Raw genomic sequence first — 16,598 nt, 5'->3', positions numbered from 1 at the left:
ACATCTGCTCGTTAATGCAAAGATCGAACCGTTCAATCATTCGCTCAGATGTTGACCAAGAAATCAACCTCGCACACTTGATCAACCAAGAGTGAGAACATATCAATATGAGGTGCACAAACTCATTGCTTTTCTTATGCATGTTCTTAGGTGGTCAAGAATGTTTAGCTGAGTTTAGATACGCGCCGCTTGCCTCAGTAACTCCGCCAGATATTTGCTTTCTCTTCCTCGTTTGTTGTTTTTCCTGCTTTTTTTGCTAAAGGAAGTGATTTTTAGTCCAATTATTCCTTATCAGATCTATTCCAGCTTTTCGTATTTAGGGCAAACCTTCTTTCTGGAAGAAGCTTTGGTTTAGAAGAGACTTCCTTTGGAAACAAATGAGTTTATGAGACAATCAAGCTAATTACTTCCTGTATACATTTACTTAAAATAGCACATATTATTTAAAAGAAATATGCTTCCTGACAAATGTCTTTTCACCTATCCAAGTTTTAGGAACAAAAAATAATAACTTGACTTCTAGTTGATCATTTGGTATAAGAAGTGGTTTATATGAAAGGCAAAGGCCTCTAGATTATGCTTATTTCACTAAAATAAAATATGATCATGCCTTGATTTTTAATGATTTCATTAGGACAGTAAAGGTCTGACTTTGCTTAAACATAAGTCTTGTCACTTAACAGAAATAATGTCCAGTATAGAATATAAAATCATGGTGCAGTGGAAACAGAATGAATATTGTGTCTGACTCCATCATGAGCTTGGAGGACTGCATCCATACATCTCTGCAAAGACTCAAATCACTTATTAATAAAGTCATCTGGAATGGCAAAGAAAGCGTTCATGCAGGACTCCCAGAGTTCATCAAGATTCTTTGGATTCATCTTCAATGCCTCCTCTTTTATCTTACCCCAGACATGCTCAATAATGTTCATGTCTGGTGACTGGGCTGGCCAATCATGCAGCAGGCTCAAGTATGAGAAGGAGCGCTATTCTGCTGAAGAATTTGCCCTCTCCTGTGGTTTGTAATGTAATGGACTGCATAAATGTCTTGATACCTCAGGCTGTTGATGTTGCCATCCACTCTGCAGATCTCTCGCACGCCCCCATACTGAATGTAACCCCAAACCATGATTTTTCCTTCACCAAACTTGACTGATTTCTATGAGTATCTTGGGCCCATGTGGGTTCCAGTAGGTCTTCTGCAGTATTATTGATGATTGGGATGCAGTTCAAAAGATCATTCATCTGAAAAATCTACCTTCTGCCACTTTTCCAAATGATCAACTAGAAGTCAAGTTAGTATTTGTTGCTCTTACAACTGGGATCGATGACAAGACTTTTGTCAGGTAGTGTAGATACACAATGAATTATTATTCTATTAGCATGGGTTGTCAAACCGATTCAGTCATGGTATACTCACAATAATAAAACAATACAAATATTGTCTTTTAATTTTATTGAAACGAACTTCACATATGACCTTCTTGCACAGAGCTGCATAAACGGACTTTACAAGCTGTTTTTATAACGGAAACAAACAATAAAAGCTGTAATAAAAAATGAAACATGTCAAAAACTCTTCATGAATGGACAGAGGTAATACTGGCTTATCCAGTGAGGATGATCAAATAAATACACAGTATAGTCTGCAAATCAACAATGCTAAAATGTATGGAATAGTTCACATCAGTTAAAAGACTGATGAACCTTATTATCCTGGAATATAAAAGCAGTCTGGGAAAAAACAAACCTTAAAGCAGAAGTCGTCTATATTACATTCTTCCCGTCTTTAATCACATTGGCTGCAGAGGCAACAAAAGTTCCACTGAAATTCCTCAGATCTAGTTTCTTTTGAAGTCTTGGAAGTGTTTTTCGGGACTTGTATGATCTAATGATACAGTTAATAATTTCTGATTGTGCTGATAAACATTTCAAAGATTGCAAACTTCTACAGAAACACTGGAATCTGCACTAAATCTGTGACGTTATTGTTCAAATGGATCCATTTCTGGTCTGGAAAAGTTCATAAACAGACACCAAGTCAGCTTTTAATATTCCTTAAAGGGAATCTAAAATGCAAAAATCACTTTTGTAAAGGCTGCCCAGCAAGCTTCTTTTATTTCTAAAAGATGTCTAATAGATGTCTAACAGACATCTAAACATAGTCGTCTTGGATAAAACAAGGCTAAATTTGGGTTGTCAGCGAAAATCTAAAAGACTAAGAATTGGCCAAAACTAGACTGGTCATTCATTCATTCATTCATTCATTCATTCATTCATTCATTTTCTTTTCGGCTTCGTTTCTTTATTAGTCTGGGGTCACCAACAGCGGAATGAACCGCCTAGACTAGTCATCAAGTAAACAGAAATGAATGACTACACATATAAAGTTTGTCTAATCTGTCTATTTGATGAGTAGTCTAGTTTTGGTCTATTCTTGGATGTCTATTAGATTTTCACTGACAGTCTAAATTTAGCATTGTTTTAGCCAAGCTGTATACGTTTAGATGTCTATAAGACGTCTATTAAACACAAAATTGTTTGCTAGGAGATACTTCTGCGTTGAGTGAAACCAGTTTCCATCTGGAGCTCCTTCACTGGACTCCAAACAATTCTACACTCTAAAAAACCTTATTTATTTAACCCAATTGTTGAGTTAAAAATATTTGGTGCTTTGTTGGGTTATTTTTAACCTTTATTGGGTTATTTAATAATAACTCAAGCAGTTGGGTTAAATATTTGGTGCTTTGTTGGACTCATTTTAACCTTTATTGGGTTATTTATTTAATAACTCAGCCAGTTGGGCTAAAATTTTTAAACAACTGATTTAACTGACACAGAAAAGCTGTATTAATATGTATATGTAATGTTGTTTTTGCGTTATAAAGTTTCTTTAAGCTCTAACGCAATAATGTTGTTATTTTTTAAATAAATTTTTTTATATCTGTTTCACCAGCACTATTAATTATTAATGATACAAACGCGCGCTTCATAGCCGATCTATATTAAACGGATAAACATGCTAAAGGTCTGGAGCTTAAAATGTATTGTGGAAATAAAGCATATTCAATATTTTTGTAAACTGTATGTTATTTATTTACACAGCCATAATTATAAAATTAATAGTAGTACTAGTAATAGTAGCAATAGTAATACCAGAATGGGAAAAAATAGCATTTACTCAAAATAAATAACATTTTATAACCCAATGCATTGGGTTAAAATAACCCATAGTTGGGAAGGTGCTATAATAACATGTAGTTGGGTTATATATTGGGGTATTTTTAACCCAAGTATTTTAACTGAGTAAGCACTCGCTCCATGAAGCTCGCTGCTGTCCCGCGGCTCTCAGCATCACTAACACATCACGGAAACCAAGCCGACCAATCACAAAGCTTGTGCATGCGCGTGAGTGGTATGCGACCATGCGAATGCTGCGTCGGACTATACGCGTGCACTTGACGCACAAGTATAAATCAGCCTTAAGTTGTGTAGCAAAAGTCTGTGATTATAACCAGCTTTTAATGATAAAGTGTATTAATTATTAATTTTTTATAATCACACTTTGATAAAAACAGTCTGGAGAAACACTTTAATGGACATTCTCCCTTTGTACGTGTCATCAGAGGGGGAAAGCTCCGCCCACTAGTGACCATCTCTCCCTCATTAGCATAAAAAGTAAATTTTGTTTTTTAATCTGCCACTATGCTGACACACAGGCATTTGTAGCTCCACCCTCTTTTGAAAGAGCACAACCCCATTTGAATTTAAAGCGACAGTCACGATAAAGGTACAATTGGGATCAAAGCCTAAAAGGGTCAGTTTTAAAGAGTTATAAAACATTATTTATGAAGTTTTTTTAGCTAAAACTTTATATATAGAGTCTTATTAAAAACAGGGGCATAATATGTCCCCTCTAAGACATTATAGATTGGATAAATTAGTCTTGCAAGCATATGATGATGGGTTTGAGTTCAGTCTGTAATCTCTGACATTTAATAACAGACATCTGAACACATTCTGCAATATTTAAACGATTTCAAGATATTTATTTTTATTTCCATCTGCAGTTTTTTTTATTCCAGTGCCCTATTTCAAAGATTTCCATACGAAACGTCCTTAAAAATAAAAATAAAGAGTTACTATCAAATATCTTCTACAAGTAGTCTCTCAACTACATTCCTGGAGGGATTTGGATGTTTCCTTTGTCTGTCACACCCACTACAGGTCTATCAGTCTATGCTAATGAGCTGATGGTCTGATCAGGATTGTTTGGTAGTGGAGACATACACTGTAAAACCCAACAGTCAACTTTATCAAATGAAATGAGTGTAGTTAACTCAAAATGAACTTAAAGTTAACTCTACACATTTAAACAAAGAACTCAGTGTTGAAGGTAATGAGTTAATTAAATATCTCATTACTTCAACTTAAATGGAGTAAGTTCACAGTACTCATATAGATTAGTTTAACTCAAATGGTTGCAGCAATCGGTTTCCTCAAACGGTTTGAGTTGCCTTAACTTATTGGGTTTTACAGTACTCAGTTGGTTTAAGTTTTCTTCATTTATCAGGTTTTACTGCGCTCAAGTTGCTTCATTTACTCGAATTAAGTTTACAGTACTCATTAGGACTAGTTTTTGAGCTTAAATGGTTTGTTGCAATCGGTTTCCTTAAATGGTTAGAGTTGCATTAAGTTTTTGGGTTTTACAGTGTAGAAAATGTGCAGAACTTGTGGTCCTCCAGAAACATGGTTGAGAAACACTGTTCTATAAGAAACCTCAACAATCTGGTTTATGATAAAACTGAACATCTAGATATGACTCTTTACATTCACCGAGACTGCACACTTCCATTACCATGTTTTACTGTGTTTACACTGTTCCTCTGTGTTGTTCATTTATGTCTTTATTTAGGGTTTCTCATTTAATTTAGTCTTATCTTGTTTTAGCTGTATTTATGGTTTGTGTGCAAATATGCTTTACCCATCTCACCCTTATTAGAACTATCCATGGCTTTCCTACAAATGAAATGGTTTTATTGTTAATCCATGGTAACCACCAATTCAACATAGTTTTGTTAAAGTAAGCATACTGATTAACAAATCTACTGGTTGTAAAATTGTTATTAAAATAGTAATAATTGCATTAAATATATTAAATCATAGCTCATTTTGGGTAATGTATTTTATAGTATTTATAGACATTAGCTTTAACTCTAAATTTGTGCTTAATCATCATTTTACTCATCATTTTAAGTTACAGTGGCGTAATTATTGGAAAAAAGCGTAAGGGGGCATAATGTAAGGCGGTTGTCACTATTAGTTTGTAGCACTAGTGGACATATTGTGTTTATTGATAAATAAACAGAGTGGCAGTAAAACTATATATATATATATATATATATATATATATATATATATATATATATATATATATAGCTATAATATTAGTATTATTTTCATTTATTTACCTGAGATTCACAGTTTTAAAGTTCTATGTGTAAGTTATGTCTTTTTTTTCTTGTTTTTTTTCTTTTTATCTGGCATGGATAGCGACTATTGTATTCTTGTTTAATTGATTTCAAAGGCAGTTTTGGTTGTAGACGAACATTTAACTTCATTTCCATTGAACAAATGTCTTTCTTTTACAGTAAAAATGTTTCTTTAGATTATTGAAAACGACTGTGTGGAAGAATTTTCATCAAATAAATACATTTTTGTCCAATTGAAACAGCTCATAATGAAATAACAGCTTATAACAAAATTTTAAATACAAGACTTCCTAGGTTTTTTTTTTTTTTAACTCATTTCGGTCACTTGTATCCGAGATTTTGTCCTTTCAATCATGACCCAAAGCTCATGACCATAGGTGAGAGTAGGAACATAGATTGACCGGTAAATCGAGAGCTTTGCCTTTCAACTCAGCTCCTTCTTTGCCACAACGGACCGGTACATGGACCACATTACTGCTGCCGCTGCACCGATCCGGCTGTCAATCTCACGCTCCATCCTTCCCTCACTCGTGAACAAAACTCCAAGATACTTGAACTCCTCCACCTGGGGTAAGGAGCTCTGTTACCTGGGAGGAGTCTGGGGAGAGGGAAGTCTGGAGTTCTCTCCTAAGACTGCTGCCCCTGCGACCCGGCCCCGGATAAACGGATGACATCACTGATATGACTTCCTAGGTTTCTGCCTAATCTATATCTGAGTTATTCTTTACTCTAAAGCACATTTTTAAGTATATTGCATGAGAAACGAGTGATAGAAATGGCAAATTTTAAATGAACATCCCTTAATTCACACACAAAAAATGTTTTTACATTCGCTTGAGGTGGTTTTAGTCGAAAAAGGTGTTAATTCTGATAATGGGAGATGGAAATGTATTTGCCAAATAAACTCTAAAGTCGCGGTCACACTACACTTTTCGCCACATAGACTTCCATTTATAAGCACGCGAATGCAACAGACCAGACAACCAGTTTCGCAGTTCGTTGCATTGGAAAGATCAAGCTTGAAGTATGATCTGTGAAATCGCATCACATGGCTGCACGAGACCAATCAAAGATCAAAACATCTCTCTGAACAAAAATGTAAAATATGGACCAATCTCTTGCTTTTTTCAATGTCAAATCATCTTGTTTAACCCCGCCCCTTTTCACCGTACGATAGAATTTCGCATGCTTAAACTCTAGTGTGACCATGGCATAACAGCGAAAGTTATAACCGCATGACAGCTATCTCAGCATGTATCAGCTGTCTACAATATGCTTGCTATGTTTTCTGTTGGTTGCTAGGTTACCAATACTACAGTCAGCCACTCTAAAAACTTGATGGAAACGCACTCAATTCACATTTGGGATTTTTTTTTTTTGTGAACTTCAAAAAGACGCACTCAAGAGCCTCTCTTCCATCCTCTGATCCATGTACAAATATTTTTTGATGTAAAATAATTATGAAGCCATATCAATCTGTCTCAGTTATATCAATTTAATCAATTGTTTAAAAATTGTAATCTGTTAACGTGATGCTGGTAATTAAAGAGCCACGTTTTAATGATCGGTTGCTTTCTTAACTACTGTTTTCTCATGTTTGTGGCATGTTTATTTTGTTACTGAGAGGAAAGTGCGCAACACAAATTTACATATTCATCTAAATGTTGCCTTTCAGCAGTGTGGATGACATCTGCATTGCTCCAAACGGGTACTAGTTATTTGTTTTTGTAATTAAAGCGTGATAAAGAAGTTAATGGTGCGTATATCAGGGCATTAAATGACATTCATTCTCCTGCATCTGTGACAAGCAGTGATTTGCTGGCTGCAGTTCACTGAATGGCCACTAGTGTCACTAAAAACGTGCCTTTCTGAATTCCGCATATAGTCCCATACGCTTATTTCACGCGGCCGCCATTTTAAAGATCTAAAGCGAGGCTGCGGTGGGAAGAAACCCGGAAGTATAGGGCCAGCACTGTAAACATTGCAGTAACATGCTGTGGACTATAAACCTCCAGCTGTTACCGAGATTTCAAAATGCAGAAATGGTGTAAACATCACTTTAATATCATTCAGTAAGTTTAATTTAAACAATTAAAAAGCAATTTAGCATCAAACAACATCACAATCTCTGTAAGAGTAATATGCTCAAGTGTCCTCCTATAGGCTTCAGTTCATAGCATCAGTTAAACACCGTGGGAATGCTTTCCTGCTTCAGCCTATGTAACCTGGTGAGCGATAAAACACTGCAGTCCTCGAGTTTGATAAAGGTGTCTAAAATGTGTGTTTGGGAAAGAAAATGTTAGCTAACTAGTGCCATTTCTCTTAACTTAGCTGAAAATGAGCTCTGATATGCCTTTTTATTTTCACCATTTATTCAGAACGGACCTTCGGGTCACTCGGAAGGTGGTGAAATGATAAATTTGTGTCACTTTTTCTTCGCTGATAAGATATACAGCCAAGTACACAACGTTCCAATGTAACTTCCAATGATACTTCCGGGTTTCTTCCCACTGCAGCCTCGATTTCACTTTTAAAAATGGCGGTTGCGTGAAATCAGTCTATTGACACTTTCATTTGGGAATGCACTTCAGAACGGTTCTTTAATGAGAATAAACTGATTGTACCTGGATGAATTTAACCCCAGCATGTCTGTAGCTTAAAATACAGCATGTGGTACTTGCTATGCGAATATCATGGGTTTAAATAATCCCAAATAGGGCATAAATCTGCAATGGTGTATATCCACAAGATTTTTAATTTTCAGTAAACCAGCTCAGGCTCTTTCGGTGAACTGTCATGCCATTACACAATCACCATATTTAAGATCTGTTTTTTTTTAAACATCAATAATCTTCACTGACTGATTGATATACAATATATAGTGGGTCTTAGAATGTACAAGAAGCACTGCATTCAATTCCATTGTTTTGCACCATGACTTTAAATTATGACAATTTATTTTACCACAGTATTTTCAATGGAGTGTTAGCGATCGCCTGCTGCTCATTATGGTGCTTGCATTTAAACAGCTTTTCATCTCGTTTTGCACTTGAACAACTAAATGAATGCAATAAGTCTGTTTAATTGATTATTTTTTGATGACATTACAACATCGATGCTGTAAAATGAACTATGTGAAATTGAAAATAGTCATATTAACGTAGACAAACCATGTTTCGTACACAATGATGTTCCATACAGACTCTAATCTCTGAATAAATACTTACATAGACAAGCTATATATCTGTGTTATCTTTAATTCTCACTCTTTCACCCCCGAGCACAACAGAGACCCTTCTACCATATGTTTCAGAGAAAATTCATTAAGTTTGCTTTGTGAAGTTATATGCGCCCCGTCATGTACGGAAAACTGTTAATACCTATCGTCTTCCATAAACATGCGTAGGCAATACTTTTCCCATCTTTTCTCAAAAACTACTGGTCCAAAAGACATCAATCAAAATTTAGAAAGTACACTGGGTATTCACCCAGAGAATGATCACACAAACATGCTTATCTGGCTTTCAATGATGGAGTGGTGGTCGTTTGAGTTTGCTGAATAGCAAAATGTTAACGGAACATGGTTAGTCTATGCTAATCTTTTATCGGAAGTTTATTGGTGGGTGAAAAACACTGGCTACATCCGAAATCGCCTACTACTCAGTAGGTACTGCATTTAAATGCAAACATACTACTCGGCCATTAGAAAAGTATGTTCTATACCAGGGGTGCCCAAACTCGGTCCTGGAGGGCCGTGTCCTGCATAGTTTAGTTCCAACTTCCTTCAACACACCAGCCTGGTAGTTTTGTGTATACATAGAAAGAGCTTGATTAGCTGGTTCAGGTGTGTTTAATTGGGAACTAAAATATGTAGGACACCGGCCCTCCAGGACCGAGTTTGGACACTCCTGTTCTAAACAGTATGAATGTCAGTAGTATGAATGTAACTCGGACATACTACATCAGCCATTTTGTTATTATCAGGTGACCTACCAGCGTCATCTGCGTCGCTTTACTCCCATTCATGAATTCTCCTGCGGTGCATCATTGGATAGCGTAGCATCCATCTGATGCGCACTTCAGAATCTCACCGGAAGTAGTAGGTCAACCGGGTACTTCTCGCATACTGTTATTCGATTCTATGAATTCAGACATACTACTCAACTCGTAAACTGTTTTTAGCGTAATTTATAGTATGGAAGTATGCAATTTTGGACACAGCTACTAGCTGTGCATATACCCCATTTCAACAAGTCTTGCTTTGAGCAAAAGTCTTTGCTGAATACATAAATAATCGAAGCAGCACCCATTTTGTCCTTTCGTATTTCAGTGTTTTAAATGGAGTAGAGTTGCTTTTATTCAAGTCAACAAAAGCATCCGTACGCTCTGATTTGTTCCACCGCATTAGTCTTTCACTACTCCCAATCACTGCCGTCTTCAATGCTTTTCTTGAGTCAGTGTGAATTTCTGTTCAGACATGCAATCGTGAGGCGTCTTTTCCTTTATAGCGTGACAAAAAGAGGATCTGCGTGCGAAGGTAAAGCTTTGGTGCCTCGTCCTCTGCAAGGTGCCCGATTGGCTCCGTCGTCGAAAAGATTGGTAAAAACTACTCTGAGCGAACGAACTGACCGTCCCTCGTAAAGACGCTCTACGGAAGGATGTCCGGAAAGTTTCCCCTGCAAAGTAGTAGAGTAGAGGATTGAAGCAACTGTTGGACGCCGCCATGCACAGTGAGATGACCAGGATTTGTAGGTGATACTTGATGACCTGGCAGGGCTTGCATACGACTTTGGCGTGAAGATGGACGGTGCGGATGACGTGGTATGGTAGGAAACACAGCAGGAATGTGCTCAGCACAACTGCAATCAAATACACGGCCCTTCGCCGAGTTTTTGTCTTTCTCTTTCGATTTCCTATTTTACTTTGTGGTCCATTGATGAGTTTGAAGATGATGCTTCCATAGCAGCCTAATATCGTAATAAACGGAAGGATGAATCCAAACAAAACCCCCACATAGTTCAAAATAAATAAGCGATTCCATGAGTTGCTGTTTCTAGGTTCAAAGCAGCGTGTCTTGTTATCCCGTTTTAAAGTACCTGACATGAGGAACGGCGTAGACAAGAGCGCCACAAAAATCCAGATCACTAAACATCCTATGACAGCTCGCCGTGTAGTGATCAGCGACTTATTGCGCATAGGGTGAACCACGGCTAGGTAGCGTAGCACACTGAGCCCTGTAAGAAACAAAACGCTCGTGTAAAGGTTGAGGTAAAAGGAAAACACACACCAGCGGCAAAACCAGTCTGGGAATTCCCATAAAGCGCCCTTAAAGTAGTAGACCAGGCGGAAGGGCAGCGTCAATGAGAAGCCGACATCTGAAATGGCCAAGTTAATCATAAACACAGTGTTGGCCGTCTTCTTCTGGGTGAGACACAGGAAGACATACAGAGCCACAGAGTTGCTGATGAATCCAATCGGGAATACGATGCTGTATGTAATGGTGTACGCCAAATATTTGAAGTCTTCGCTTTCCCCGCAGTTCTGGCTTCTGTTGCAAGGGTTTTGGGTGATGTTGAGCCCCAGAGTAAGTTCTGGTGTGAACGCAGCAGCTGGAAACAAAAAAAAAAAAGATAAACAATTACAAATCAACAATGGGGTATATGCACACAGACTTTTAATTTTCAGTCAGCCAGCCCAAGAGCTTCCAGTGAACTTTCCGTTACAAAATCACCATGTTTAAGATCTGATTTCTTTAATAATCAGTAATCCTTACTGCCTGATTGATATATGATATGGACCAGTGGTCCTCAACCATTGGTCTGCGAACTGGTACCGGTCCGTCGATCATTTGGTACCGGGCTGCACGAAAAAAACATTATTTCCATTTTATTTATTATCTGAGTCTGAACGATCCTTTATTTTGAAAAGTCTTTTATTTTTATAATAATTTTTAGGGTTTTCACCTTTATTATGATATAGGACAGTAGAGATTTCAGACAGGAAAGCATTAGGAGCAGAAGGATTGGCAAAGAACCTCAAGCCGGTAATCGAACTTGGGTCGCCGTGAGCATGTCGGTGCTATATGTCAGCGCACAGTACCACCAGGCTATTGGCACTGACAAAGTGTTTTATTAAAAAAAAATCACAATATTCTCCTCGGTTACATCTCAGTCACTTAAGCGCCCAAATTTAGCCCACAAGCAGCAAAATGAGTAAGAAACAGACGTCTTGAGGAACTGCCGAGGAATGGATCCACAACCCATTTGTCAACAAATCATGTGAATTCACCATGGCTGTGCAACCGTACCGTAATCACGTGACAAGAACTGACGATTAGCTCCAGCATGTATGGAATATGCACATTTTGGTAAGACTAATAATCTCAGACAAACACAGAACACCCAAACACTGCAGTGCTTTGTCATTTTTTCCAAAAATAAAACTTGTATCAGAGTGACAGCAATGTTTTGTCAGCTTGTCTTCCTCTGAGAAAATGGTTGATGGTCGCCTAGCAACCTTCAACCTACGAACAACCCATCACCCCCGGTCCACTGTAGAATTGTCAAGTGTTGACCAGTCTGCAGTGATAAAAAGGTTGAGAACCACTGATATAGACCATTTCAATGGCTATTCGTTCACATATGGAAGTGACGTTTTTGTTTCTTGTATGTTTCTGGTTAGGTAGCGCGCACGTTATGAACAGCGATTATTGATGATTTGTACACAGTAATATTATTGCATTTTTTGGCGATTAAGATGTCCACCGCAACAAGTATTGCAGCAACACAAGACTACACACTTCACCTATCCTAACCACACACGCACACAAAATCAAAACATATAAATTAAATATGTATGCAATAAAGTATGATGGAACACAGCAATACAATAGAATTCAATTTGCAATGTGATTTATTTTTTGCATAGACATACAGACCTACCCGGCCATGCAAGTGCAATCACCACTAATAACCTCCTCGTCACTTTAGCAACAAACTAAGAGCTGTGCGATTTGGGGAAAATATCTAATTGCGACTTTATTAACAGATATTGCAAATTCGATTTCTAAAATGCAGTGAGTGTTCATTAAAAATGAATTGAAAAGATATTAACTTCAACTTTTATTCAAATTTGTTTATAAATATTCAGAAATTAAACACTAATTTTTCTCTAGAGCAAACAGTAGTGAGATACGGTCTTTGTGATGTTTTTTCATATGGTGTAACAGTTGCAATCAACTCTGGAATTGTACTTTGCTGTTGCTTGCTACTAGATTGAGTGTCACTGGCAATACTTTCAGTTGACTTTTTAGCAAGACACTCCTCATATAGCCGCCTGTGGTGCTTTTTTAGGTGCTGGTTGTTGTATTTCCTCGTGCTGTGGCAACAATTCTGTGACAGCTCTTATAAATGACCTGTTTTTGATCGGTGTCTGTGACTTGGAAACCAAAAAATTCCCATGTTACCGACAGGCTGTTTTTCTTTGATATGAATTTGAATCAATGCTTCTGAAGCGGCAGACGCAATCATCCCACTTGTCCGCGCTTTCCTGTTTGTTTTTTTTTATTGTGGGCTTTCCGCATAGGTTGATTGCGCAATTCTGATTGGGCAGAACAAAGGTGTGCCCACTCAATTGGCTAGTAAGACTGGGTGGGGGAAATTAAATTCTATATATTTCATATCGCAGCCTCTTGCTCTATTACCTAATCGCAACATGTCAAATCGCGATTGCGATTTTATTATGATTAATCGCACAGCCTTAAAGCACAGTACATTTTTGAAAGCATTTGACTTGCTCCAACCTCGCCGAACACAATTTAAACATCATCCACATTAAATGAACATGTTTCCAACCTTTCCGCTAAGGAAGTAATGGTAGGCATCCACACTACGATACGCTTTTACGGCTTCTCTCGTGTAGACGCACTCGGTATCAACCAGATAATGATAAACCATTATATTCTGGGTGAAAAGTTGTCACCTCAGTGTATGATTTAAGGGGTCTGGTAATTCCACGCCATTATCAGTTGTTAGCTTTCGTAAATATCTTTTCGGCTCTGTTATAGCTAGACTTAAAGAGTATGCGCTAGTCATTTTGTTTTGACAGGTTTGGGATTTAAAAATGGAGCACCAGAAATGCTTTGGGACCAGACCTATGCAACGTCATGGCATCGCATTTGTTATCGTTTACGTTCTTGAAATGGTCTATAAAGTGGGTCTCAGATCGGACAAGAAGCACTGCATTAAATTCCATTTTTTTACCCGCCATGTCTTTAAAATATGACAATTTATTTAACCCTAGTATTTTCCATGGAGTTTCTGTGCAAGCCTGCTGCTACTGATGGCGCTAGCCATCTATTTATTAGTTAATTTTCCTTTAGTTTAGTCCCTTTACTCATCAGGGGTCGCCCCATTGGAATGAACCTCCAACTATTCCAGCATATGTTTTCTACAGCTGTGTTTGGACTGTGGGGGAAACCGGAGCCCCTGGAGGAAACCTACAGCAACATGGGGAGAACATGCAAACTCCACACAGAAATGTCAACTGACCCAGCCGGGTCTCAAACCAGCGACCTTTTTGCTGTGAGACGACAGTGCTAACCACTGGGCCACTGTGTCACCCCTTAAGTCTAATTAACTGAATGTATTTTAATTACATTACAACATCGATGCTATAAAAGGAACCGTATGAATACTGTTTGAAAATGCTCCCATTACACTTTCACCGGAAGCTGGCTGAAAAACACTATGCATACAGCCTATCGTGACACATAGACTTTATAAGCATACTGCATTATTAATGCATTTGGTTTTGCTGGCTACTGAAACACAGATAATCAATTCTAAATGTTAAATTCTATATTATTCAGCAAACTTTATTACTAAGAGGCCAGGTTGTTGTCCTCGAGCAACTCTTGGGAATGCAAATTTGCAGGTCACACAACCTGAATTGTTGTACGCAGTAAATTTGAGTAAAAACTCTTTTGCATGTGTTTGCGTTTTTATGAATGTGAGTCCTATGTGGTGTGAAAAATACTTATTAAAACATTAGGAATTAAGTATTTACTGTAGTTAAGCCATTGACCAACAATAGCTGACTAAACCAGGAAAGAGCTGTGTGTTTCTTAAGTTTACAAATCCCCCTTTGGCTTTTTAGGTTAAATATTTATTAATAATTTCCATGGAAGTTCAATACACAGCCTACAGTATAGAGTTACTTGAGCTGTGTTTATAGCAACCATTGTCTTGTAAGATTTTATATAATTTTTGGTTGAATATTGAAATATTAAAATGCATTAACTGTGTGTATAGAACTACAAAAAAGGGGATTTCATAAAGTTTAAAATTGTGATGATGTTATTTTTTCCTACTTAATCAAACATCGTTATTTTATCAAGAAGTCTGTTGTTTCCAGTAGTCTCGTCCGTGGTTCATATGCAAAACATATGCAAAGGAAAATTCAGCGAGTGAAATGAAAACAGTTGGTCACTAAGAATATTCAAATGACAGCTGTGAATAGACACTCGATGAAAAACACAAAACAGGCATGCAAGCCATTGTTAATTATTAATATGATTTTTTAAAAACAAATTTCAGGTGCTAGACTGGTTTGGTTAAGCTTTTGTAAAATTAGTAGATGAACTGGAAATGCAATGTAGCTGTTTTTAACCAGGTTTACTAAAGGTAGGCTACTACATCATGTTCTTAAACTTTAATGTGGTATTGAAATAGTATTCATATACTTGAATGTACTTTCAAGATTGCAATGTAGCTGGTTTTAACCAGGTTTGTACTAAAAGTAGGCTACTACATGATGTTTTTATACTTTAAAGTGGTATTGAAATAGTATTCATACACTTGAATGTACTTTCAAGATTGCAATGTAGCTGGTTTTAAACAGGTTTGTACTAAAAAATAGGCTACTACATCATGTTTTTATACTTTAATGTGGTATTGAAATAGTATTCATACACTTGAATGTACTTTCAAGATTGCAATGTAGCTGGTTTTAACCAGGTTTACAAAAGGTAGGCTACTACATCATGTTTTTATACTTTAATGTGGTATTGAAATAGTATTCATACACTTGAATGTACTTTCAAGATTGCAATGTAGCTGGTTTTAACCAGGTTTACAAAAGGTAGGCTACTACATCATGTTTTTATACTTTAATGTGGTATTGAAATAGTATTCATACACTTGAATGTACTTTCAAGATTGCAGCGAGGCTGGTTTTAGCCAGGTTTGCACTAAAAGTAGGCTACTACTACATCATGTTTTACACTTTGATGTAGTATTGAAATAGTATTCATACACTTGAAGTCACTTTCAAGATTAATTTATCACCACAGAGTAAAGTTTAAAGTCTAGGTTTTTTTAGATCAAATTATTCGCAAGATCTTAGAGTAAATTAATTAATGTAAAAACAAATAAGAAATATTGTCCTTATACGTCGTTTTAATGACTCTATTTTTTATTATTGCATTTCAGAAATATATTTATGGTAGCCTAAGTCATGCGTTATTAAAAAAAGATTACTCTTATTATACTTTTTGTGTATTTTTCTATATATATCATATAAAGTTGATTTAATAACATATAATGCGAGTTTAACTCACCTGTCATCTTCTCTTGGTCATCCTCCTCTTCACCATCAGCGGACTGATGTCAGAATTTTAATACCACAATGTTATGCAACACAAAGTGTTCCTCTCTCGACAGTTTCAAGTGTCTGCTTCCTTTATGGTGCTCATGAAGAGGACTGCCTCCGTGCTCGTGTGTCCCATCTTTAATTATAAAGTCGCCCGAAGTACACGAAGTACACCAAACTCTCCAATAGTTGTCGCGGTGACTGGTGTACGACTCGCGTCTCGAATCTTTTTGTAGATTGGCTCAGTGATTCAAACGAATCGATTCGCGCATCGCAGGAAAACAAAATACACAGGATTTGACGTGATATAATTAAAAGTGTTGTGGTGAGCAACGCAATTTTATATGTTAAATAAAATCAATGTAAACTGTGTTTTCGAAAGTTTACTTATTTAAACTTAACCAGCTAATTTGTGCAGCTCGAACGAATCGATTCCTTTATTTGAATCCGAAA

The 16,598-nt window shown here is 37.0% G+C and overlaps 1 protein-coding gene across 1 annotated transcript; it reads right to left on the bottom strand.

Annotated features, from left to right (window-relative positions):
* Positions 1 to 5,480: 5,480 nt before the first annotated feature.
* On the bottom strand, positions 5,481 to 16,286 carry cysltr3 (cysteinyl leukotriene receptor 3). Its single transcript, XM_056460566.1, has 2 exons — positions 16,114 to 16,286; positions 5,481 to 11,104 (listed from the first exon to the last, which is right to left on the bottom strand). Exons 1-2 carry the CDS (start codon positions 16,118 to 16,120, stop codon positions 9,933 to 9,935), a joined length of 1,179 nt encoding a protein of 392 aa, XP_056316541.1. The 5' UTR covers positions 16,121 to 16,286; the 3' UTR covers positions 5,481 to 9,932.
* Positions 16,287 to 16,598: the final 312 nt, after the last annotated feature.

Source organism: Danio aesculapii, chromosome 6 (assembly GCF_903798145.1).
Source record: "Danio aesculapii chromosome 6, fDanAes4.1, whole genome shotgun sequence".
Classification (NCBI taxonomy): Eukaryota; Metazoa; Chordata; class Actinopteri; order Cypriniformes; family Danionidae; genus Danio; species Danio aesculapii.
Note: the sequence above shows the minus strand (reverse complement) of the source record. Positions and strands in the feature narration are given on the sequence as shown.